Below are 24,311 nucleotides of genomic sequence, written 5' to 3'. Positions count from 1 at the left end.
GTTCGTTGAACTTCTAATTAAGAAACTGGGTTGGAACAAAAACTTACTGTCACTTCAAGACCAAACAAGAGCACTGCTGACATAAAAACATCCTAACAATATAAGTCCATTAATACTATAGTTGACAAAGTGGGAAAGAAAAAGACAAAAACTCAAGTTAGCAGCATTTCTACAGAAAATAACCTCTGTTGGGGATTTTCCATAGTCAATTATAACAGAAAGTCACAGTCAAAAAAAGGTGCAGTCACAGTTCTTCTGAGCATGAACATTCTTGTGCACTGAATAATTTAATTAGTTGTATGAGGTAAACAATTGATGAATAAGTATAATGCAGAAAACATGGTACTTTAAGCAATTATTTTAACTTTACTCAAAACTATTTCTGTATCTATTTAAATATGCTCAGTATATACAACCATTGTGCTACATGTTTAAACCCTAAAATTACAGTACATCCAATTTAAGAGACAACAGCATCCAGAATGTACAAGCTAAGCATCTGTAAATTGCTTATACTCTCTGCATTTGCAAGGCATGAATGAAGCACTGAAAAAAAATTCTACTCACCCTTGGGCCGGCAGGAGTATCTGAACTTTGAGACTCTCTGATCTTCTGCTCATGCAAGATAATTTCCTTCAAATGTTCATTCACCTTTAAAATCAGAGCATGTACACAAGAACACAGAGTATTATTTCAAGAAAAAACACACTGCTATCATAACATCTGCCCATCCACTTGGATATACTTGTACAGTACTTAAGGATTTTTTACTGGAAGCCCCCGAGCATAAACTGTCCTCTTGGTAAGCTGTGACCAGATACAAGCAGACGTATTAATTTGCATTCCAGATTGGGAACATTTTCAGGCTGGCTTGATAACATCCATGATGCATGAATAGTAATGCAGAGTGGTAGGACTTGCACTTCATAATATTATCTGTCTCATGCAATATGTGAAAAGAACATTACAATTATTTCAGCTTCTGACAAGCTAATGCAGATTATTAACTCATTGTAATTGTATGGGTCTCTTGAGTCAACTGAAAAATAAGGAATTAAACATAAAAAAGTAATCTTTTAGAATGTTTTTAAAACAAAAAAATCTTCACCAAAATAAATTACTTCTACAGTATCTGTATAAAAGTATTTTATATAACCTGGATTTACCCTGGCTGACCTAGCTGCCCCAACTTCCCCTTTTCAGTTTTGGTTGTCATTATGCCAAGACTCTTGCTTTTCATGTAACCAACTCCATGACCAATCTATGTATACTGCACATACATTAAGTAAAATTACTTAAATATTTTAAAAGAGTCTTTATCATAAGGCCTTTTGAGATGAAGGAAGAATATCCAGCTTCCAAATAATTTTAGACTGCGAGTATCTTAAAAAGGAAAGATATGCACAAAATTTTAATCTGGTGGTGAAGAGAAAACAGTCAACTGCTTGTTAGTGAGGAGAAGGGAAACAAATCATAGTTAAAGACATCACAACATTATATAGAAGTAGAACAAGTTAAGATGAACTCTTGGCTGCACATAAGGACTATTGTGCTTTATTCAAGTTCTAAAGTGGTAAGATGTAGGTAGAAAAATAGCTGACAATTTAAAATCATCTTAGGTGAATTGTAATAAAATATTTGCCTGAAACTGATAGAGAAAGTCTGTGGCTAGACAAAAGGAAGACAAAGAAATAAGCACATATGGTGGAGTACTGATGATACAGCAAAGACACTTGAGCAGAAGAGTAACTACCATGATTATGGGAAAAACTGAGAATACTAAGGCACTCGATATAAAAGTGAAAGGCTACAAAACAGTTATAAATGCTAAATGAGTCAAGAAGAATGGATTAAAAAAGTAAAAAAAAATCTGTACCAGAAAAGGAATATATTTATGTCCACTAGACACTGTAAAAATTCAGCCTAAAACAGGAGCAAGTAGGTGTGAACATGATGATCAATTGTAACTAGATGACACAGAAAATGTGCATGGGAAGTTTATAGTACAGAAGAAAAGGGGCAAAAGGTTTCAGAGAAAAGTGAATAACCTAGTGGAAGATTCTGGAAATAAAAGGTGGATAATGTAATATCATAACAAAGAAACTAAAGCAGATGGTTCAAACAGAGTGCTGTTGGAAATGTACTGTATAAGGCAGTTGAAACAAGGTCTTGAAACATAACAAAACAAACAAAGGTCGTCAGTCCTATCCGCTTATTTCTTCCAAAAAAACATCAAGTTGAGTTTTGAAAGTCCCTAAAGTCTTACTGTCTACAACACTACTTGGTCGCTTATTCCAAGTGTCTATCGTTCTTTGTGTAAAGAAAAACTTCCTAATGTTTGTCCGAAATTTACCCTTAACAAGTTTCCAACTGTGTCCCTGTGCTCTTGATGAAAAAGGTGGAATTTGGCAAAGAAATTGCTTGAGAGAAGAATTATAGATTCACTAAGAGTAAGTTAAATACAGTTTGGTTTCATGCTTTCAGAAGGAACAAAAAGCATAATGTAATGCAAATGAAGGAAAACCATAAGACAAAAAGAAACTAATGAGATTACTTCTTTGTATACTTAATGAAGGGATTTACAAGGATGCTACACCCATACATTTATCACAAACTTAAATATCTAAAATTAGAATCAGGTGCACCAGATAAGGTACAAATGATCAGAATATCATTACAGAAGATCTTGGAGGAACCTATCTTATTTAAACCTCATACATTTAGTTGGGTTTGTTCTTTGTTGTTTTAATGTTATCACACCCTTTGTAGATCAGAAAGGTTCTCCAAGGTCTTCAAATAAAGGTTGTAAATGATTCTGGGAAGTGAATTAAAAAGATCTCCAAATAAATGGAAATGAATATTCCACTGCAAAGAAGATGGTTACAAGTGGTTAAGATTTCAAACAACTGCCAACTTGTACAGACCACGCTGCCCCAGAAAGTTCAACCCGATAGCAGAATAGCAGAATGCAAGTTGTAAAAGAAGTTTCTAAGAACTCAAGAATTTATTCACGGAAACCTACAGGTACGCTCTTGCCACTGTTGATGTCAAGTGCACGATTCTACCATTAGATAAAGGCTATACAAATTATACCTGCATTGGAAGTGAGCCAAAGGAAACAATTGCTATCCAGAAAGAACAACTAGGCAAGATTAAAGTTTTCCTATGAACTCCTAAGCAAAGACCAGGGCATCTGGAACAATGTACTCATGACCGACAAAGCAAATATTGAGTTGTTTAACCACAGCAAACAACAAAAAGAGCATTTGGCCAAAGAACTTGAAACCAAATGTAGAACATAGTGGTGGAATTGTTATGACATCAGGGCCTGGGCAGCTCATCATTGTAGAAAGCTCTATGAATTCTTCATTGTACCAGAAGGCACTTGAGGACAATTTAAGATCGCCAGAACATTGAAAGTTGATCCTGCAACATGACAGTGACTCTAGAAATCCTAGTAAATTAATTGATCATTGGCTGAAAAGAAAGAAATGAAAGGATTTGGGATGACCCAGTCAAAGCCCAGATCTGAATCCCACTGAGGCATTTAGGGGGCTTGGGGGTGGTTAAAACAGGCTGCATATGCAAGATATCCCTCAAACATCACACAGCTGAAATAACTGTGCAGGGAGGAATGAGTAAAAAATTTCTCCCAGTCAATATCAGAGACACCTAAACAGTTATAGAAAACGCTTACTTGAGGCTTTTTCCATAGATGAAAATTGCATATCTGTTCAGATTTTGTTGAATAAATTATTGCAAAGTCAAATTTTAATTGTTTTTTTTTATTATGTCTCCTTTATCAAAAGGAACTACTTAAATGAAGATCAAATCATTAAATGTCCACATACTGTATGTTAAAAAAGAAAAATCATTTCATGAGGTACTTACTTTTTTACATGACTATACAGTGATCCCTCGCTATATCGCGCTTCGCCTTTCGCGGCTTCACTCCATCGCGGATTTTATATGTAAGCATATTTAAATATATATCGCGGATTTTTTGCTGGTTCGCGGATTTCTGCGGACAATGGGTCTTTTAATTTCTGGTACATGCTTCCTCAGTTGGTTTGCCCAGTTGATTTCATACAAGGGACGCTATTGGCAGATGGCTGAGAAGCTAGATTGCTTACTTTTCTCTCCCTCTTGCGCTGACTATCTGTGATCCTGACGTATGGGGATTGAGCAGGGGGGCTGTTCGCACACCTAGACGATACGGACGCTCGTCTAAAAATGCTGAAAGATTATCTTCACGTTGCTATCTTTTGTGCAGCTGCTGCCTGAAATGACATGCTGCGCAGTGCTTCGCATACTTAAAAGCTCGAAGGGCACGTATTGATTTTTGACTGAAAAACAAACTCTCTCTCTCTCTCTCTCCCTGCTCCTGACGGAGGGGGTGTGAGCTGCCGCCTTCAACAGCTTTGTGCCACGGTGCTTCGCATACTTAAAAGCCTATTGATTTGTTTGCTTTCTCTGTCTTTATGACAGTCACTGCTCCTGACGCACACTCCTTTGAAGAGGAAGATATGTTTGCATTCTTTTAATTGTGAGACAGAACTGTCATCTCTGTCTTGTCATGAAGCACAGTTTAAACTTTTGAAAAAGAGACAAATGTTTGTTTGCAGTGTTTGAATAACGTTCCTGTCTCTCTTCAACCTCCTGTGTTTCTGCGCAAATCTGTGACCCAAGCATGACAATATAAAAATAACCATATAAACATGGTTTCTACTTCGCGGATTTTCTTATTTCGCGGGTGGCTCTGGAACGCAACCTCCGCGATGGAGGAGGGATTACTGTATTGTTATTATCTGTAGTAATTTAGACTTATGATTAAGAAAGAAGGGTGATCAAAATGCCAGATGCAGTAGTGAGAGCCAAACTCACCATAGATCTGCTCTGAGCTAGTCTTTGTTGTACTGATAGTCAAGACCATAGAGTTACATGATGAGCTGTCATAATACAATAATTTTGCTCTAATAGTAAACAGTGAATTAAAAAAATAATAATAATAAAATGAAAAGCTACCTAAAATCAAAAGACTCAAAGCACATGTAGGAAATGTGAATGTTGAGGGATTCAGTAAGAAATGTGAAGGTGACGGGTGTGCAGTAATGTGTCATATGCGCGCAGAGAATTGAAGTAATGTAAACTAAAATTATCAAGCTTTGCTGTTGACATATTTTTGTTTTTCCCTGTGATGACAATTAAAGCAATACTACATTTAAAGATATAACGTGATAGTATACAAAGAAGCCATCCAGGCACATGTAGTGCCTGTAAAGTGTCCTCCTTCCAACCTGGCAAAACTTGTCTGTGCTAAGTGAAGTTCCATAAAATGTTTGCTGTTCTGTTGCCTACTGTATGAGCAGACAAGCTTCATGAAAAAGGTAATAACAGCTATAGTGACTTACAATGTTGCAAAACACACCTTTGCCTACTTTACAGGCATCCTCAAAATATTAGCATTTTGTCACTGGTCAGATAACCACACTAACCAGTAATTAAATAAACTAACCAGTAATTCAGATGTTACATCAAGCTGTGTCAACTGTTAATTTCACAATGTCTCTGCTACTGAAATGTTACAAGCAGGAATAAAAACAGTAGCCATTGTAGTTTTCGTTCATGTGAATCATTCAACATTCATGTATCAGTTACAGGTTTAAATTGCATTATTATTTTATTTCATTTTGTGTTCGTAATTTTTTAGCAGGAAAATCGAGATTCCTAATAGCACTAATGAGTATTCAACATATTGTGCATTTTGTATTATCATTTATAAAAGCGTTGTTAAAATTACTGGAGGAAGTCAAATATACAAACTTATTACTTTGAGAGCAGAGGTTAGTAATAGTATAATCATTTATCAATTAATGACACAAAAATCTGAATGAATTTATAATGCTAGATTTTAAATTTAAATACAGTAATTACTATGCTGGTAAATTTTATAATATTAATACCAGGCACATATTATACTGACTGTTAGAATACATAATTTGAAACCTTTACAAATGATGTAATTCATAAAACAATGTATAGATAGTATGTATGATATACAAATGTATATGTATTATGAAATGTAATTAGCACAGTAATAAACCAGGAGGTTTGTCCTTCCTTATTTAAAAAGAAAAAAAAAGTCAAGCAGAGAGCAAGCGAGCAAGCAATGTTAACGGATTGGCAGACACAGATGCCAGCAAGACAGGCAAGGTGTTGAATGCAACACATCCAATGGAAAGTCAAAAATAAGTAGAAGAGATAGAAAACAAAAATGTCTGTAAAAAATATTATTTGAGCTGAGGCAAAGTTAACCATGAAATTTTGAGAAATAAAAAAAAGACTTGATTCCTTTGCTAATATTGCAAATTATTTTTCAAATTATTATTGCAAGAAAATATACCAGGTTTTGGACTCTGTATAGACAATGTGTATAAAAATGTCTGATAGTTTAATGTGCTTTGAGAGTGTATCCAGAGACATCAACAAAATACATTTTGGGTGAAAATATTTGCACTGTCAATTTAAGTTCATATTGCCCAGCTCTAATTTGAAATTTCTATATTTTTACATAGTGACCCAAGTACTCTGATAATATAATGGTACAGTCCTAGAGTTCCTGCGACTTTGCATCCAACCCCTACTCATTAGATCATACTTTTCTAAAAACTACTTAAGAGTCATGGAGCTAATTAACAAACCTGATGCAATATGGTACTATAAAGTAGACTTACTGAAGAATCCCACTCTCAAAAACAATAGTTACACAGGTTTACGTACCTTGTTTATCCAACATATAATGGCATCCTCTGTGTCATAGGGCATATCGGTATCAGGGTAAAAGGTGGAATACTGCTGGACACATTTTACAACCTTCTCCACACTGACCATTTCCACTGTGTAGGCCATCATTAGGGTGTCAATCATGGCTAAGTGAGCGTTCTGCAAAAGACAATAAAATGCTACAATATTTAACTTGGTCATTAAGTAAAACTAAAAGAACAGACAAATAGAAAGTAGCAAAAGACATGCTATTTTCAGTTTTAATATTATCAGTTTAAGTACTATAGAAAAGTCTACTTCAAGCTACTTATAGCTTTGTTTAGTAATGTAGGCAATTCTGCTGATAACTGCCAGCTTCTTTTCAAATAAGACACTGTTGGAATTCACTTGGAATAAACTCTTCACATACAAGCACCTACTGAATTCTAAACTTAAATTAATTTCCTATTCCCCTTCTTCTTCTTCTTTTCTCAGTCTGTTCATTGAAGATACTTAGCATATCCACTGTACAGATTTATTAGATGTGCAGTTACCCAGAAACAGCTTTAATTCAAATATGTACAGTATGTATTCAACTACTGTAATCTTAATTAGCAATTATTGTCTGCTGCATCTGCATATGCTTGCATAAAGGCATACAGTTTCTTTGCAGTTTCAATTTAATTTTAAAAATACAACAGAAACTAAAATCACTGAGGTATAATGTTTGGTACTGCTTTATTAGATGAAAAAATAAAAAGAAGTTTAAAAAGTAATATAAAGTATAGGGCAATATACATTTCAAGATAAAACTGGAGACTTAATTCCATTTTACCACAGAACATACCTTTCAGTTTCAAATGCCAAGCTATTGCATGTTTTTTGCAAACTGTTTAATCAGTTCTCCTCACAATTGATCAATATAATAAGTAGTCAATACCCATATAGATTTTCTTTTCTCTAATGCAATTTACAGGTGACAGTTTTAAAAATGGCATAACACGTTCTGCTGTAATTTACAATGTAATAAAATGTATGAAAGCAACAAATAAGCTTAAAATGATGACAGCAGTCAGGGTAAGGCATGAGCAGATGACAAGAAACTATACACCGCTTAATGTAAAGCATGTTTTGTCAATTAAAATCAAAGTTGTTAAGGAGTGTTAAACTACAATTGATAAGAACATCCAATTTCCTAAAAGAAAGAGAAACAAAACATAAGAAATATATATAAAAAAAGAAAATGACAGCTTGATTTCAAGACTGTTCAGTGCAGATTTTCACATAATTCTTTCAGACAAATGTATTATTTTATAAGGAATAAACTGTATTATATAAAACATAATACACAGTACTGTGAAACATCAAGAAAAACAGGAGAGAAGACCATTTCTCAATTGCAAATTGAATTAGCACTGCTGCAGCAGCAACTTCTTTTGAAAGCAAGAAAAAATTTAGCGTCAGCAGGTTTGGCTAGCCACCGTTAAGATTTATTAAGCAGAGTACTATAAAATTCGAGGTGACTGCACACTCATATTTCAGTAACATCAGCCAGGCACAACAAAGAAGAAAATATTTGACAACATTTAAATCAGACAGACTACTTAAAGGCTTTTCCTAATCAACAATTTACAAAATACATTACAAAACAAATGATGTTTACTGCATAGACTTCTAGCAAACCCAGATATCCTTACTTAACATTACATATGTGAGTTATGCCCATTCATCTGTCTGAAAATCACCTTACTCTCTTAATCAAATTCAGGGTTTCCAGGTCTGGCGTTCTTACCAGCTGTTATTAGTGTAGGGCAAAAATCAACCGTTTAGAGAGCCAGAAATCCATCACACACACAGCCATATTCTCTCGTAGTATTACATGTCTTCAGGATGTGGATAGAAGATCAGAGTTACTGGAGAAGAAGTATGTGTATAGTAGCTGTGAGGAGAACACACAAACTCAACACTGACAAATAAATGGATCCAAGATTTGAACATTTACATTCAAGCCTGTTGGAGTCACCTGTAAGCAGCGCTCTCAACACCAACTCCAATAAAAAAAACAAATCAGGCATTTTGATATTGAATATGCTAATGTCAAAGGACAACAATACCTGACACTGAAATTTCTTTTATTCGGCAGAATCATATTCATTCATTATATTACAAGATATTGTTTAATCTTTCCTGTACCCAAAGCAAAGACAGCACCATACTAAACAGCTGGCCAACTGCCTTCCTCTGTGATTGAAAATAATCTTCAAAATTCTACTCCCAGTGTACAAAGCTGTAAAGTTCATAATCCCAGGGAGCATGTGTTATCGCTTTACACCCCATAAAAAACTAGGCGTCCCCCAAGATGGATGTTCATTTTCTCTTATGACAATTTGACTAGTTCTGTCTGTGATATACCATTAAACACAATGTTTAAACAATACCATAATCCCCTGCTGTTGCCAAACTTTATATCTGCTGTTAAAGTATTTAATCAATTTATAGCAAATATAACTTTACCTTATGAACTTATGCTGACTCTACTGTGCATCTATCCATGCTCAACTGCCTTTTTTGTGTTTCATATTCTAAATTGGCCTATGCTCAAGTGCCTTCCTGCGATAACGTCATGCCCCATCCAAAGTTGGCCCTTGCCATGCTACTGGGATAGGTTGTTTGGTACCAGAACCTATCAAACTTATTTGCTTGGGTTGCATCTCACTTTATGTAATAAAAAAACATTCTGAAATCTGCTTAAGCACGAAGGGACATTTTTTTTAGCAATATTATTTCCCTTAATATCACTGATTAATTTAACTATTTGAGAAAGTTTAGTAAAAAGAAAACTCTGTACTATTCACACTGGTTTAATGAAAGTAAGCTGATCAGATTCTGTAAGAAACTTAGACCAAGCCAAAACAGCAACTTTTCACATCTCTTTATTATTATTATTATTGCTATGCAAGTCTTAGAAAGCAACAGCTGGCAGTTATTTTACCACATATGCACACTGCATCTGCAGATCTCTACTGAGGCCTCTAAGCTATTGTGCAAAGCTTAAAATAATCATTTACTAATCAGATCCCTGACTCTGCTTTATTTGGTTTGAGTCATGATGGAACAGAACTTTTATTAGCACCCACAGATACACAGTAGGAGTCAAGCCTGGATAGGGTGCCATTTTACAATAGAATATGTCAAAAAAAAAAATGGCAAAACATAAGCCAAGGCACACTTAACACCTGTCATTTAACAAACGAAAATTACATTATTTTAACTACAGCAATTAGACTTCAAATACAGTACCTTACACATTTCAAAAGTTGAGATTACTATAGGGTATTCTGGATGGTGGTGCCCTGTCCAGGGTTTGTTACCACAACCTTGGTTTGAATTAAACAGGTTTGGAAAATGACATGATAATGTCTGGATGGAAGAAAATCAACCCTTATTGAAAAAAGTGAGAAGTATTTATTTTTTATTGTTGTGTGAAATAAGGAAAAAAAAATAAACAAATTTAATTAATTTTCTTCTCTGCATAAGAGTCAAACGCATTATACAACTGAATGAAAACCTGGTCAATGTTTTGCTCAAATGTGTTATGTCTGCTTCAATGCACCTCACAGTCTAAAATGGATATGCAACAGCTAAGCCTTCCACTCACCATGGACCTGTCATTCTGTCCTACAGAATTCAAGCAGTATTCTCTAATACTGTATGGCTATAGAGTCTATTTTTACGCAAATTGCCCATGGGACCACCTACAGAGGTTGTGACCTTTGTTACTGAATTTTTCATATTTTAAGCCTTCAGTGACAAGAACAGGTGTACATTAACAGGACCTGAATCTTTATCTGAAAAAAATAATCTAACTGCTTTATTTTCAACTGTATATGAATATATAAGAAAAACACATCACAAATCCACAGAAAACTGTTTTTTACATTCTCCACATGTTTACTTGCCTACACTGGTCTCTTCCCAATAGCAAAAAGGCATGAAAGTTACTTAAATGTTACACTCTCATTCCTGTGCAAGATCACAATGGGCTGAAGCTTATCCCAGCAGCATTGGGTGCAAGGCAAGAATCAGACCTTTACAAGATGCCAGTGTGGCAATGTCAGATTGATAAACTCAGTCCAGTTTATGAAAGAGTGAATTGCAAAACACTGCCACAATGTTAAATGTTGGTTACAATTTTCTGTTTTGTAAAATGTTTGCTCATATTTTATAAAAGCACCTTTCATTATGAACATTATAAAACAAAATCTTTAGTTGCCTGTGAATAAAATTTAAGTAGCCCAGCCATTTAAAATTTATTTCAGGACTTTTAATAACCACTGGTAAAGTGGGCCTTAGGGAGTATAGCAGCAAAATAGCATCATCTTCTGACAGAAATACATTTGCTGTACTGCACAGATGGCTAGCAAAATTGGTTCTCTACAAGCATGAATGTTGGAAACTTGATAATGAAAATCAGACATCTGATCTGAAGTCAAAAGGTTCATTGTTCAACAATTTGTGACATAGATAGATAGATATCTATGTCACAAATTGTTGAAACAAAGGTACACATAAAAATTATTTGAGATGAATGGGAAATCTCCTGAAAACAAGAACAGAATAGTAGACTATGAGAACATTTTAACAAATAATTAGTTACAAGATGTGGTCCACCACATGTTTCTATTTATTTTAAGTGTCCCAGCTCCTTATCAACTCTTGTGTCCTTGATCTTTAGTATAAACAGAGAAGCTGAAACAGGCAGAATCTCATATTGGGAGGGTACCTGCCACAGAACTGCCATGATATATGTCCTGTGAAACTATGATGGATTAATAAGTGAGTTCAGAACATGGATGGATGGACATATTTAAGTATGTTACTCTAAGCAAAATTTAGTGAAAATATTTTCACAAGCAAGAAAAAAAATATCCTGTTAAGGGTATAGGAACTTGACTCCACCTGATAACGCTATATAAATGTAAGAGATATTAACCAGGCTGATGCTCCTCAGACATTCAGAATATTAACATTTAATATTTACGTTGCGTCAGTTACACAATTAACTGCATATTAAAAGACACAGGTGGAAAAAAGTACATTCAGGATGGAATCTAGCAAGCACTCATTCAAACAAAGGGGACTATTGAATCTGCAACACAGTACCAACTCTCATAATCAGAGCTTAACAGCTGAAAGTGTGGTTGAGCTATTGAGACAAAGTAACTAATAGCTAATCAAATTAATTTAAAGAAATTAATCCTCTCTATTTGTTTGTAAATGCAGCACAAATCTGTAAAGACCCCTGCCTTTGATTCCTCATGCACCTTCTCCACATTTAAGTTTTTCTTACCAACACTGCTCTCTTTCCACATCCATGTTTTATTATACAGAAACATTCACATATAGCATGTTTACAGACTAGGCACGAATAATAAGATAGACAGTTATATCCAGAAAACTTTGAAGAGTGAGTGCAACAAAGCTTAATGAGTACTTCCTCAGAGATGTGCGGTGCAGGCTTCAAACTGTAAAGGTAAGCACAAAGGATCTCAGACATACTGTAGCTCATTTTATATTTAATATATGTAGCATTGGCAGGTATGCTAAAACCTGTGATTGACAGTTCTCTAAAAGTGTAATAAGGTTTTTACTACATTTTGGAAAGAGAATATTATCATACATATAGAAAGATGTGATGAGCACGCTTAGCCCTCAGGCAACTGAATGGTTCAGTGCAATACCCTACTAAACCAGGAGATGCTGCAGCAAACTCAGCTTCAAGAGCTTTCACACATAGATGTTAAGGCAGTTTGGGATGAGGAGGGAGTGAGAACAGGATGAGTGTGCTGGATGACAGTAAGTAAAATGAGCAGGCTTAGACATGCCATGCCAGAATGCAGAAATGTTCTATCTATGGAAAGAGACGGTATTTCTGCTTTGGCTATAAGGAAAGAGCGCAAAAATCTTTTAACAAATCAAGCAAAAAAATTGCTTCTTACACAGCAATCACAAAAGATTTTTTTTTTTTTGCTAGTTACTTATTCTGGACATATACTATTTTAGATGACAATTCTGCACATCTAACTTCAGAAAACAGAAGAAAAAAAATAAAAACAAAATTGCCTGATGGCAGAAGAATAAGTGGCCAAACTTGCATCCCCTTATCAAGTGCCCACTTCAAAGCATTTTCTAAAGTGAAAATGATCACAATCAGTCTGTGCTTTCACCGCCTTTCCAGGCAGGAACAGCATGAAAAAATCTAATGCAGGCAGCATTTCCTCTTCTACCAGCAGGCCTGGGTGGAGCTGCTTTGGTTTAAGGCCAAAGCCTACATTTGTAATAGGAGCAATTCCTCTTCTCCTTTATTTCCCTAAATATTGTGCACCATACACCTGATCAATGTTTCATTAGAAAAACATTTTATAGGTATAAAATACTGTACTTTAATTCCAAAAGTTGTGTAGATCTGTCAGAAGACATTAATCTTTTAAGTATTACTTGTTTCTGTAGCTCCTTGCATGTCAGGTTTATGCATTACTGCTACTGACACCATTGAGGAATCTTAAGACTTGTGGTAAGACAGTAAATATTCTGCACACTGTTGAACAGAAACGGAATTCCAATCTCCCATCCCCCCCAAAAAAATGAATGAAGGCATCCGGCAGGAGTGTCTTGAGTCAGTAAAATTCACTTTGCCTAAAGCCCAGGAGCTACAAAATAACAGTGCATAGCAGTTGCCTATAATGCTTGCCAAAGGAGTCAGAATTGCAGTACAGTTATTGAAAAATCCTAGGCTCTTATTGGCAGGTTGTCTTGGAAACAGGAGTCGTGATAGAAAAGAAAACATTGTGTGATACCCCCTCTCACACCTACACACCGTTGGCGTACCTTCTTAAAACAATCATACTACCCAGGTGTATGCTACCTTTTAAAGGGTCTGGCCTTATTTCAAAGCATTTTTGAAAGAGTGAACTTTAAGCTACAAATGAAAAAAGAATTAAGATTTTGGTTTAGGGCTGGGAGAATCTTGATCTTTCAAAGCTAAACACAGAAGATCTTACCATATTTAGAAATTACATTAAATAATGTGGTAAAGAAGCAGGCTAATAGAATCCTTTACATACATGTTTTCTGGCATGAACATACAGCAAAATTCCAAAGTATGGGGATGCAATCATATTTGCTTTGTTCAAATGAGACTGGTACCATCACTGATGATGCTTTTACAAAACAATTATATAAGTTAATTGCATGATTTAGGCACTTACACACAAAGAAAATTAACTTAATGACATTTTCTATATTGTAAAAAATAATAAACGGGCTTTAATGAGTGGGTGAGTGCTATGAAATGGGAAAAGAAGGTTAAGAAATAAATTGATGGATAGCTTTATTCCTAATTTCTGAATGTTAAGAAAACATTAAGACAAATAAAACAGTGCAAGACATAAAAAGTGCAGAGAAAAGTGTAGAAATTCCAAAACTCTGTTTAAAAGGGCATTTATATTTTTTCAAAAACGAATCATCACAATATTCACAGAAATGCACAATATTTATACCCCAACCCCCAAAGCAGTGATGGTTTTGAGTTATCTGGAGCTTGAGGTGAATGCCTCATGCAGAGGCCAAGTGTTCAGGAACAAGCATCATACGAAAATAATAATTAATACAGTATACCAAAAACTTAACCTAAAACAGAAAGGAATTGTAGGACATGGTGTCACAGTGGTTAGAATTTCTGCCTAACAGCTCCAGTAGACTGGGTTTGAATGCTGGGGTCAACCACTTTGGTCTAAATGGAGATTTCACAATCCACCCTCATTGTCACAGGTTTTATTACAAGTACTCCAAGTTTCCTTCCACATCTTAAAGGCATGCAGGTCAGGTTAACTGGTGATTATTAATTAGTCCTGACATAAATGAGTGCACCCTAAACTAATAGTGCTTAGATAGTTGGCTTCCTCCTTGCTATCAGAGCTGGACTCCAGCTACCAGGGCCTAGAATTTGATTTAAACAGGCAAAGAAAATGGAGATATAGGAAAACAAACGCATTTTGTCTGGGAGTTGCTCTACAAATTTTATTTTTTCTGATTAGTGTAATTTTTACCAGAACACTAATTACATTTCATAATTGTAAGCAGTATAATGATGTAAGTCATGGCTACCCAAATAAAATCAACAATCTACAAATATAGATCTCTGATTTCCATTTTCTCTGCCTATGTCCATTGCAAATTAAATTCCAATCACAGAATTCTGATGTCTACAGTATTACATTATGTGCAGCTGTCAACTTGGAGATTGAATCCAGGATGAAAAGAACATGATTTTAGTTAAAGTGGGCTCCTCTGGGAATTATCTCACAAATGTCAGTATGATGCTTTGCTTTCTTAAACAGCACAAGTCACAACATGGTTGGAAGAATTTTTTCCCCAACAATTGTCAGTTAAAACTGGTGCAAACTCTATTTATTGAATATGCAAAGATAGGTTGCTTCTGTAAGTAAGGGCCACGGAGACCATAATAAAAATGTCAATTTCTGGGCAAAATATTGTGAGAAGTCAAACAAAATGACACCTTTTATTGGCTAATTAATAAGATTACAATATGCAAGCTTTCATGGCAACTCAGCCCCCTTCTTCAGGCAAGATATAATACAGAAATTGGAGTTCCCTGTGTTTATACAGTATAGACACTAGGACAGATACTTAAAGGTTTTCCAATGTTGTGATATTGTAATCTTTTTAGTTAGGCAATAAAAGGTGTCATTTTGCTTGACTTCTCGCTACATTCATAATGGATAACACGGTACAACACCCTAGAACTATGGGCAAAATGTTTAAAGACATTTTGGACTCGAGGGCTGGCACCTTCAATAGGCTTTTTCCAGGACCTAAATCACTTTAGTCTAACCTGTTATCTAGCACAACTGCACAATCAGAAATGTCCCCCTTTATAAGAAAACTTTTGAGCACAGACAAAGAAAGCAAGCAAACAGCTTTTAATAGTCAATGCAGTGGCTCATAGACTGAAGCTGCCATTTTTTCCTGACAAAAATTATATTGCTGTCCGAAATCTTCTTTATTGATGACCGTAATTAAGACAAAAAAAAAACAAACAAAAAAAAAAAAACAAAGCAGCTTTATTTGCTAAGTCTGTTTATTTTTTGTGCCATCTGTTACGTTTAACCGCTGAGTGCAGGGCCTGCCAATAAATATTTGGTATTGCTCAGAACTTGCAATTCAATTATGCCTTATGCTGACGGAAATAAGACTAGAGATTTGCTAACATGTTTTTATAATTTTTTTATTTTAAAGCTTGCATACTTTTCACTGAGTAAGAAAACAGAAAACACTGATAACTCTTACAGATGTCTACAGATATGGAAGTGGTCATATCTGAAGTGTCCACAGTGCTTGTCTTTTGCAGTAAAAAAGTTAAGTATGGTTGATATTACTGATATTCAAAGACTGAAGTATGAAGGCTCTAGAGCTGGGCTATTCAATTACAAATTCAGTTGGACCAGATTTTCAAATCAAAAAACGCAGCTGGGCCAAACATTTTCAGAGGCTGATAAGCAGCAGGTAACAACTAATTTTAAACTTTGCGTTGTCATGATGAAAGTCCAAACACAGAAACAAAATTCAAAGCAATATTGATGAAAATTTACTTCAAAAAATTGTTTTTACTGAAGTTTTACAGTAAAAGTGTAAGTTTAAAAAGTATTTGCGTGTTCAAAGCCAAACAGAACAAAATCAAAAAACGCAGCTGGGCCAAACATTTTCAGAGGCTGATAAGCAGCAGGTAACAACTAATTTTAAACCAACACAAGTTAATGTACTGAAAAACAAGTTTATTCATCATTTCCCTTTTAAATTTGATTGCATCTGACACAGGCACATCAAAAAGCACATAAAAAAAACAATATAAAACCCATAACTGAACAGAATCTGAGGTAGTACCGATACTTTTTTTTCCCACTTTTGAAATAAAAAAAATAAACATTTTGGTCATATCTGACCTAAGCACATAAATGTGCATAAAACCAAAATAGTGCACAGTTTTAGCAATAACATTTATTTCCCTTTTGAAGGAAAATAAACATTTACCTCACATTTGACCCAGGCACATCTCAAAGTGCATAAAATCAAAAAAGTGCACAGTATTAACAATAACATTTGTTCACCTTCAGAAATAAAAATTTTGACCATATATGACCCATCACAAAGGGCATTTAACAGAACAGAAATGAAAAAGCAATGCTATCAAAGCAATCAGTGCACAAACCCATGACAAACGATAACAGTAACTAAAACACATGAATATAATCTCTACTGCACACTGAGGAAACATAGGTTCATTTTGAATCACTACATGTGTGATTAGTAGTGCCTTTTTTGTAAACAAACAGGTGGTGGAACACGTACGCTGCGTTTGGATCAAGCTTGAAGTATTGTGCGGTATATACTGTAGCACTACATGTTTTCTTTATTTGGTGAAAAAACATAACATTTAAAATTTGAAACTGACAAATAATCAAATCTCTCTATTATACAAAAAAAATCCTGCGATGAGATAAGACTTTTTGGAAGATGTTTTCAAGTCCCGCGAGATGAGACTTTGGCCATGAGATTTTTTCAAGTCACAACCTCCTCTCAACCATATTTGAACAATGCACATGGTAGTCTCACCTCTCATTCGTGTGAATGCTTTTGACAGACACAGTTTCTGCTCTCTCAGCTCTTATAAATTTTAACGTTTTCGTCACTTTAAGTTCAAAATTAAAGAAGATGTATTATGTCCAAATCTTATTGAAGAATTTCATCACAAAGGGTTATCAACAGAAAAAATGAGAACACAGGCAATCTTAACATCGAAAAAACAATGAAGTCAAACTAATTAACACTAAAAATGTTGATCGGTTACACTGCAATTTGGTTAAATGCGTATCAATAGACTATGCTGAAACAGTTGGTGGTGATCATGCGGAAGATGAAAACATCAACTTACAATATCCTGAAGGATGTCTACAACCGTTAACACCGTTTGGTCTTCCACTGCCTGAATTACTGTAGAAAGAAGGATGTATCCAAGAAAGGTAATGTAGTACATCTTCCGTGGATAACATTACACAACAAAGGTATTAAAACGTTAACAGTTTCCCGTTAGAATAGCTTTTAAAAAAAATTTAACAAATCTCAGAGCCAGACATTCGAAAAATTTGTTTTATTTAAGAGAGAGAAAGAAATGAAATTCAATCACAGTAGTTATACTTTGCGTTGTCGTGATGAAAGTCCAAACACAGAAACAAAATTCAAAGCAATATTGATGAAAATTTACTTCAAAAAATTGTTTTTACTGAAGTTTTACAATAAAAGTGTAAGTTTAAAAAGTATTTGCGTGTTCAAAGCCAAACAGAACAAAATCGTATTACACAACAAATTACTCTAACGCAACATGAAACATAATTTACTTTCAACTTATTACGTTTTACTTTTTTTTAATATGTTTAATTACTCACTGCAATGTAAAATAGTTCTATTATGCATTATGTAACAATTCCAATGAAAATAAAAATCTGTTTAAATTGTATATCCACATCCCCATACGCGAGTGACAGAACCCCAAAGAGGCTAGCATGTAGCGCAGGCATGGGGGTTGGCAAGCGTAGCAAGGAGGGGGCAAAGCCAACTATAATAATATTATTCTTTACATTTATATAGTGCTTTACACACTACTCAAAGCGCTTTGTAATCTCCACACAGCATTTTAATTCTTTCTTTGCCTTGAGCACCAATGGCTGATTATCGTCTTTGTAACAGCCATGAGTCCACAGTATGGAAGCATGTGAGTAGAGGGCCAACCAATTTTACGAAGAGAAGTGAAGAGAGAGTGCTCATAAGTAACAAGGCTCTCATTGTAGTAACAATTAGATTCATTTGGAAAGCCCACATTCGCACTTACTATGCAGTCGATGTTATGAACAGCTGTCACAGTCAAGGTGTCACCATCACAAAAAAAATCATAGACATTGTATCATAGACTACTTCCACTTCTAGACACACGAGAAGGGTATTACTGCAGCCAGAAGCCAAATGTCAAATAGAATGACAGACACACAACAACACGATGCATTGTGGGTTGAATGTTGCTAGGCTATGCGGGGTATTGCATTCATGGTCTGTACTACTGTAAGAATTTATGTAGAAATTTCTAGAGGTTCTCAAAATGTGTTTTTCTCGTATTTTCTCTGCGTTTCTGGCGGGACCATGGGTTAGGCCACTCAGAGGTTGCTTCTGGGATGCATGTGGCTCACGGGCCGCCATTTGATTAGGTCAACACTAGAGACACCAAAAATGCACATATTTATAATTCAAGTAGCATTTTTTCTTTTTAATGCTATTATCTGTATAACATCTCTGTTAAAATTCTGAATTATGGAGGAATAGTTTTGACAAAATAAAATAAATAAATAGATATGCAAATAAATAAATGTATTGTGAAATGTGACAATAATTAAATGATAATAAAATGATAGGTATGCATTTACTTATATATTTTTCTGGTATATATTTTGTAGACACCACATGCAATGTAAAATAAGCCTTAAGATGAAAGCTATCATGCTTTGATTGCTAAATAGTCGGTAGGGTCGATGCACCTCTTTGCCATCAACTGCCACATTTACATCAGACACGTCAGATGCAGACTCCTGAAAGCATGATGAATTCAGAGCTTTTCAAAATTAAAATAGTTACATCACACAGTAAATCAGAAGAACTTTTTTCCAAGGCCAGCAAAGCTTGTGGATTATTCCATGACATTATTCACTAGAACAAAACACTCTTAACTTTGAAAGGTTAAAATGGCAGTTTTCATTTCAAGGCATATTTCATGTTGTGTATGGCGTCACTACAATAAAAAAATGTAAAATGAAATACATGAAAAAACAAGGAAAACAAAACATTTTTTATAACACATTGAAATATATATAGTCACATATCATTGTGTTATTATTAATGTATTCTCACACTTCACAATCAAGATTATTATAGTTTTGCCTTTTTGTAATAGTTTTTATTTCTATTTTTTTTTTTACCTTACTTGGAAATTCAGTTTAGTTTTAGTTTTCCTTCATTGTGTATTTTTAGTTTTAGTTTAGTTTTCATTTCACAAAGACATTTCCATTTTATTTTTATATTTATTAGTTTCAGTTTTAGTAATTATGGTATGGTTAAAGAGCTACTATAGAGTTTAGTTTTGTGTCACAATCAGAAAGAACTGTAGACTTGATGGATCTGGATATGTTAGTGGAAGCTTACTACACTACATGATTTACTATCTGGTTTTGCTTTTGTCTGGTAAAAATAAGCAGAATCAAAACCAGATACTGAATATGAACAATTTTATACAATTTTATAATTTTTAAAATATCATCTATGTCATTTATGCAGAACAGATGTGCGCTGATTGTTGGCACTTTTTATTTTTTCCTTTTATTGCCCAGAATGGGTCAATTTGTAATGAAATGTACGTGAATTTTAAGGCTTGAGGGTTTTTTTTAGGTTTGACTGTTTTTTTACTCTAAATGTCTATAACACACAACATATATCGCTCCAAGACAATGTGCTTATAATGAATGCCTTCAATATTTCATTCAAAAATCTTCCATATTAGGCTTTTTCTTTTCTACCAGCCATATTGATCTCTGATTCCTTCTCGGGCACATACAATTTACAGACAGAATTTTGCCACTTGCAGCAGAGCCATCTTAACAGCATTATGGGACCCCAGACAAAGCAGTGGACTGGAGCCCCTACCTACACAACCACTCACAGGAATAAAAATGCAAATGGTTGATAAAATTAAACATATATTTATTGTATTGGTAATTCCGACAAAATCAGCGTTTAAATATAAAAAAATGTTGTACAACAAATATTAATCAACACAAATGTTTGAACAATATAACATGAGCCTTGAAAAACACAAATATTTCAACATATAAATGATACTCAATTGGTAAACCATACAGACAGAGATGGCACATTATGAAACTGCTATGAATTATTTTTGATTAATCAAGTGTTCAGCACAAAACATTTGTGAAATTTCTTTGTGAGTTGAAGTGACGTTAAAATATACACTTTTACGTTATGTAGTGCGTGAGATCCGTACACATACATGCACGTGAGGTTGCAGAGGTGACCATGATACTAAATCAGAGGCGGATGGTTTGAATCAGTGTGCAGACTCCACCTGGCTCTACTGAGGGAAAGCAAGAAAAACAAGCATTTAGTGTCAAGGTTAGGGGCAGTGAGACTTGAATAGCCTATGCATAAGAACAGTAAACACTTAATGAGCAGAGGAAGAGCAGGTAATTGATGTATGAATGGGCACAAAATGACTGAGACAGCATCTGAGATTAGGAACAATATATACATTATCTAAGCCTGTTTATCCAGAGCAGGATCACAGGAACCTAGAGCCTACCAGAGCAGGTTTGAATGTAGGGCAGGAAAAATCCCTCGTATGCAATATGCATGATATGGCTGATGTTAAGAACATAAAGAATATGATATTTCAACTATCTATTTTGAGAGAGAGAAAATTTGAAAAAAAGGGGGACAAATATTTTAAAACATAATTCTGCTATTGAATTATTTCCACAATAGCAGGTATTTTGAGCTGTGAATATAAACTAAAAAAAGATACTTTAATGCATATAAAATACAAAAATACATTAGTAGGTTCGGTTTTTCACCAGTTGGCAAACTCTCTTCGCCTATCTACCAGTAGTTCAGTACAGACATTGCCAACTCATGAATTTTACAAGGTTTGTATTGCTGTTTTTTTCATTTGTTAATTACTTTATTTCATTTTATGAAAAACAAATTTTAATAATAGTTTCAGTTTTGATTTTAATTTTCATTAACTATAATAAATTTGTTCACAATACATTTATTTTTAAATTTAATGAATTTTGCACCATACTAAATACAGAGACTGTCCAAGAATGCTTCACATAGCAGGTACAGGAGGACATGCTTGGTGGGAATTATTCCACAACATGTAGCATCTGTGTGCATCACCTGCTATTCCAAAATGCTCGCTTGCAGTGGTTTGTCTCTTCTCGTGTTTGTCCTTGTTGCTGTAATTCAGGGCTTGTGGAGTATAGCCAGTAGAAAGTTATCCTTGTGCCCTCATCAGACTCAGTTTTCTAACTCATACTATACTGTTTTTTTTGCATGTGTGATGCATTTAGAGGAGAATAATCACCTCCAAATTTGAGGTCACAGCCCCCCTCTGGAAAATGATTTGCTTGATTCCATCATTGAAGTAGTACCCAACTGCCCCATAAGCAGGAGTTTAAGTACCTAAAAATCTTATTCACAAATGAGATAGAGGTAATCAAGAAACTGACTGACTAATTAGCCTTAAGGAAGCAGTTTTATGGACACTGACCCATAGATCAAATGCTTTGTTTAATGTCTCAGCCCTGCCTTCACCACCATGGCCTGGAACAATTTGTATATCCTTACTCACATTCAGGTTCTGGGGAGTTACCAAAAAAATGAAGTAACTCCTGCTGAAAATGATACGCATTGCGAGGGTTTGCTACTGTATGCTTACTCTCTGCAATACGACGAAGAGCTCAGCAATATAACATGACCTCAAAGTAGAACAGTTCCTTCTTTGGATTAACAGGAAATCATCAGGATGCCAACCTGGGTGTCTTGCACAAGTAGGGATTATATCTCTCAGCTAGCCTGAAAGCATCTAGTAATTCTCCAGAAAGAGCTAGAGATAGGAAGGTCTGGTCCGTCAAGCTTTGCAAGTTGACACTGCAACCTTCATCAGGAAAAGACAGTGAAGTACCTATGCTTCTTCAGCAATGAACATATGTATAGATAAACATTTACTAATGGCGCTGGCATTTTGTACCATCTGCTTTGTTTAAAAATGCAAAGTTGTCTATATACACACGTCATTGCAGGTACTGCAAACAGAAGCTAACATACTTTTCAAGATTTACAGTGTAGCATTGCCAGAGGCATTAATGTATTCCAGCTAATGGCTTAACATATTCATTACAGCAACTATGAAGAACTGGCAATTGTCATAAATGGAACAAAAAAAAAATATATATATATATATATGCATCCAGAAAGTATTCACAGTGCATCACTTTTTCCACATTGTTATGTTACAGCCTCATTCCAAAATGGATTAAATTAATTTTTTTCCTCAGAATTCTACACACAACACCCCATAATGACAACGTGAAAAAAGTTTACTTGAGATTTTTGCAAATTTATTAAAAATAACAAAATTGAGAAAGCACATGTACATAAGTATTCACAGCCTTTGCCTTGAAGCTCAAAATTGAGCTCAGGTGCATCCTGTTTCCCCTGATCATCCTTGAGATGTTTCTGCAGCTTAATTGGAGTCCACCTGTGGTAAATTCAGTTGATTGGACATGATTTGGAAAGGCACACACCTGTCTATATAAGGTCCCACAGTTGACAGTTCATGTCAGAGCACAAACCAAACATGAAGTCAAAGGAATTATCTCTAGACCTCCGAGACAGGATTGTCTCGAGGCACAAATCTGAGGAAGGTTACAGAAAAATTTCTGCTGCTTTGAAGGTCCCAATGAGCACAGTGGCCTCCATCATCCATAAGTGGAAGAAGTTCGAAACCACCAGGACTCTTCCTAGAGCTGGCCGGCCATCTAAACTGAGCGATCACGGGAGAAGGGCCTTAGTCAGGAAGGTGACCAAGAACCTGATGGTCACTCTGTTAGAGCTCCAGAGGTCCTCTGTGGAGAGAGGAGAACCTTCCAGAAGGACAACCATCTCTGCAGCAATCCACCAATCAGGCCTGTATGGTAGAGTGGCCAGACGGAAGCCACTCCTTAGTAAAAGGCACATGGCAGCCCGCCTGAAGTTTGCCAAAAGGCACCTTAAGGACTCTCAGACCATGAAAAAGAAAATTCTCTGGTCTGATGAGACAAAGATTGAACTCTTTGGTGTGAATGCCAGGTGTCACGTTTGGAGGAAACCAGGCACCGCTCATCACCAGGCCAATACCATCCCTACAGTGAAGCATGGTGGTGGCAGCATCATGTTGTGGGGATGTTTTTCAGCGGCAGGGACTGGGAGACTAGTCAGGATAAAGGGAAAGATGACTGCAGCAATGTACAGAGACATCCTGGATGAAAACCTGCTCCAGAGCGCTCTTGACCTCAGACTGGGGAGACGGTTCATCTTTCAGCAGGACAACGACCCTAAGCATACAGCCAAGATATCAAAGGAGTGGCTTCAGGACAACTCTGTGAATGTCCTTGAGTGGCCCAGCCAGAGCCTAGACTTGAATCCGATTTTTACATCTCTGGAGAGATCTTAAAATGGCTATACACAAATATATATACACACACACTCAAATACAGTGAACCCTTGACTTACGAACTCAATTCGTTCGCGAGGGCTGGTTACTGTAACTCAAGTTGGTTGTAAGTCAAGACTATTTTTCCCATAAGAAATAA

The 24,311-nt window shown here is 35.4% G+C and overlaps 1 protein-coding gene across 7 annotated transcripts in view; it reads right to left on the bottom strand.

The window, feature by feature from the left end:
* camsap2a (calmodulin regulated spectrin-associated protein family, member 2a) overlaps nt 1-24,311 on the bottom strand; it is a 194,246-nt gene that overhangs the window by 85,468 nt on the left and 84,467 nt on the right. For all 7 annotated transcript variants that reach the window (XM_028811061.2, XM_028811064.2, XM_028811059.2 and 4 more), the window contains exons 3-4: nt 6,781-6,942; nt 568-651 (exon numbers count right to left, since the gene is read on the bottom strand). In XM_028811061.2, the coding sequence (XP_028666894.1) occupies nt 568-651; nt 6,781-6,942 (246 nt within the window). The remainder of the gene's footprint in view (nt 1-567; nt 652-6,780; nt 6,943-24,311) is intronic.

This window comes from Erpetoichthys calabaricus, chromosome 10 (assembly GCF_900747795.2).
Source record: "Erpetoichthys calabaricus chromosome 10, fErpCal1.3, whole genome shotgun sequence".
NCBI classification, from domain to species: Eukaryota; Metazoa; Chordata; class Cladistia; order Polypteriformes; family Polypteridae; genus Erpetoichthys; species Erpetoichthys calabaricus.
Note: the sequence above shows the minus strand (reverse complement) of the source record. Positions and strands in the feature narration are given on the sequence as shown.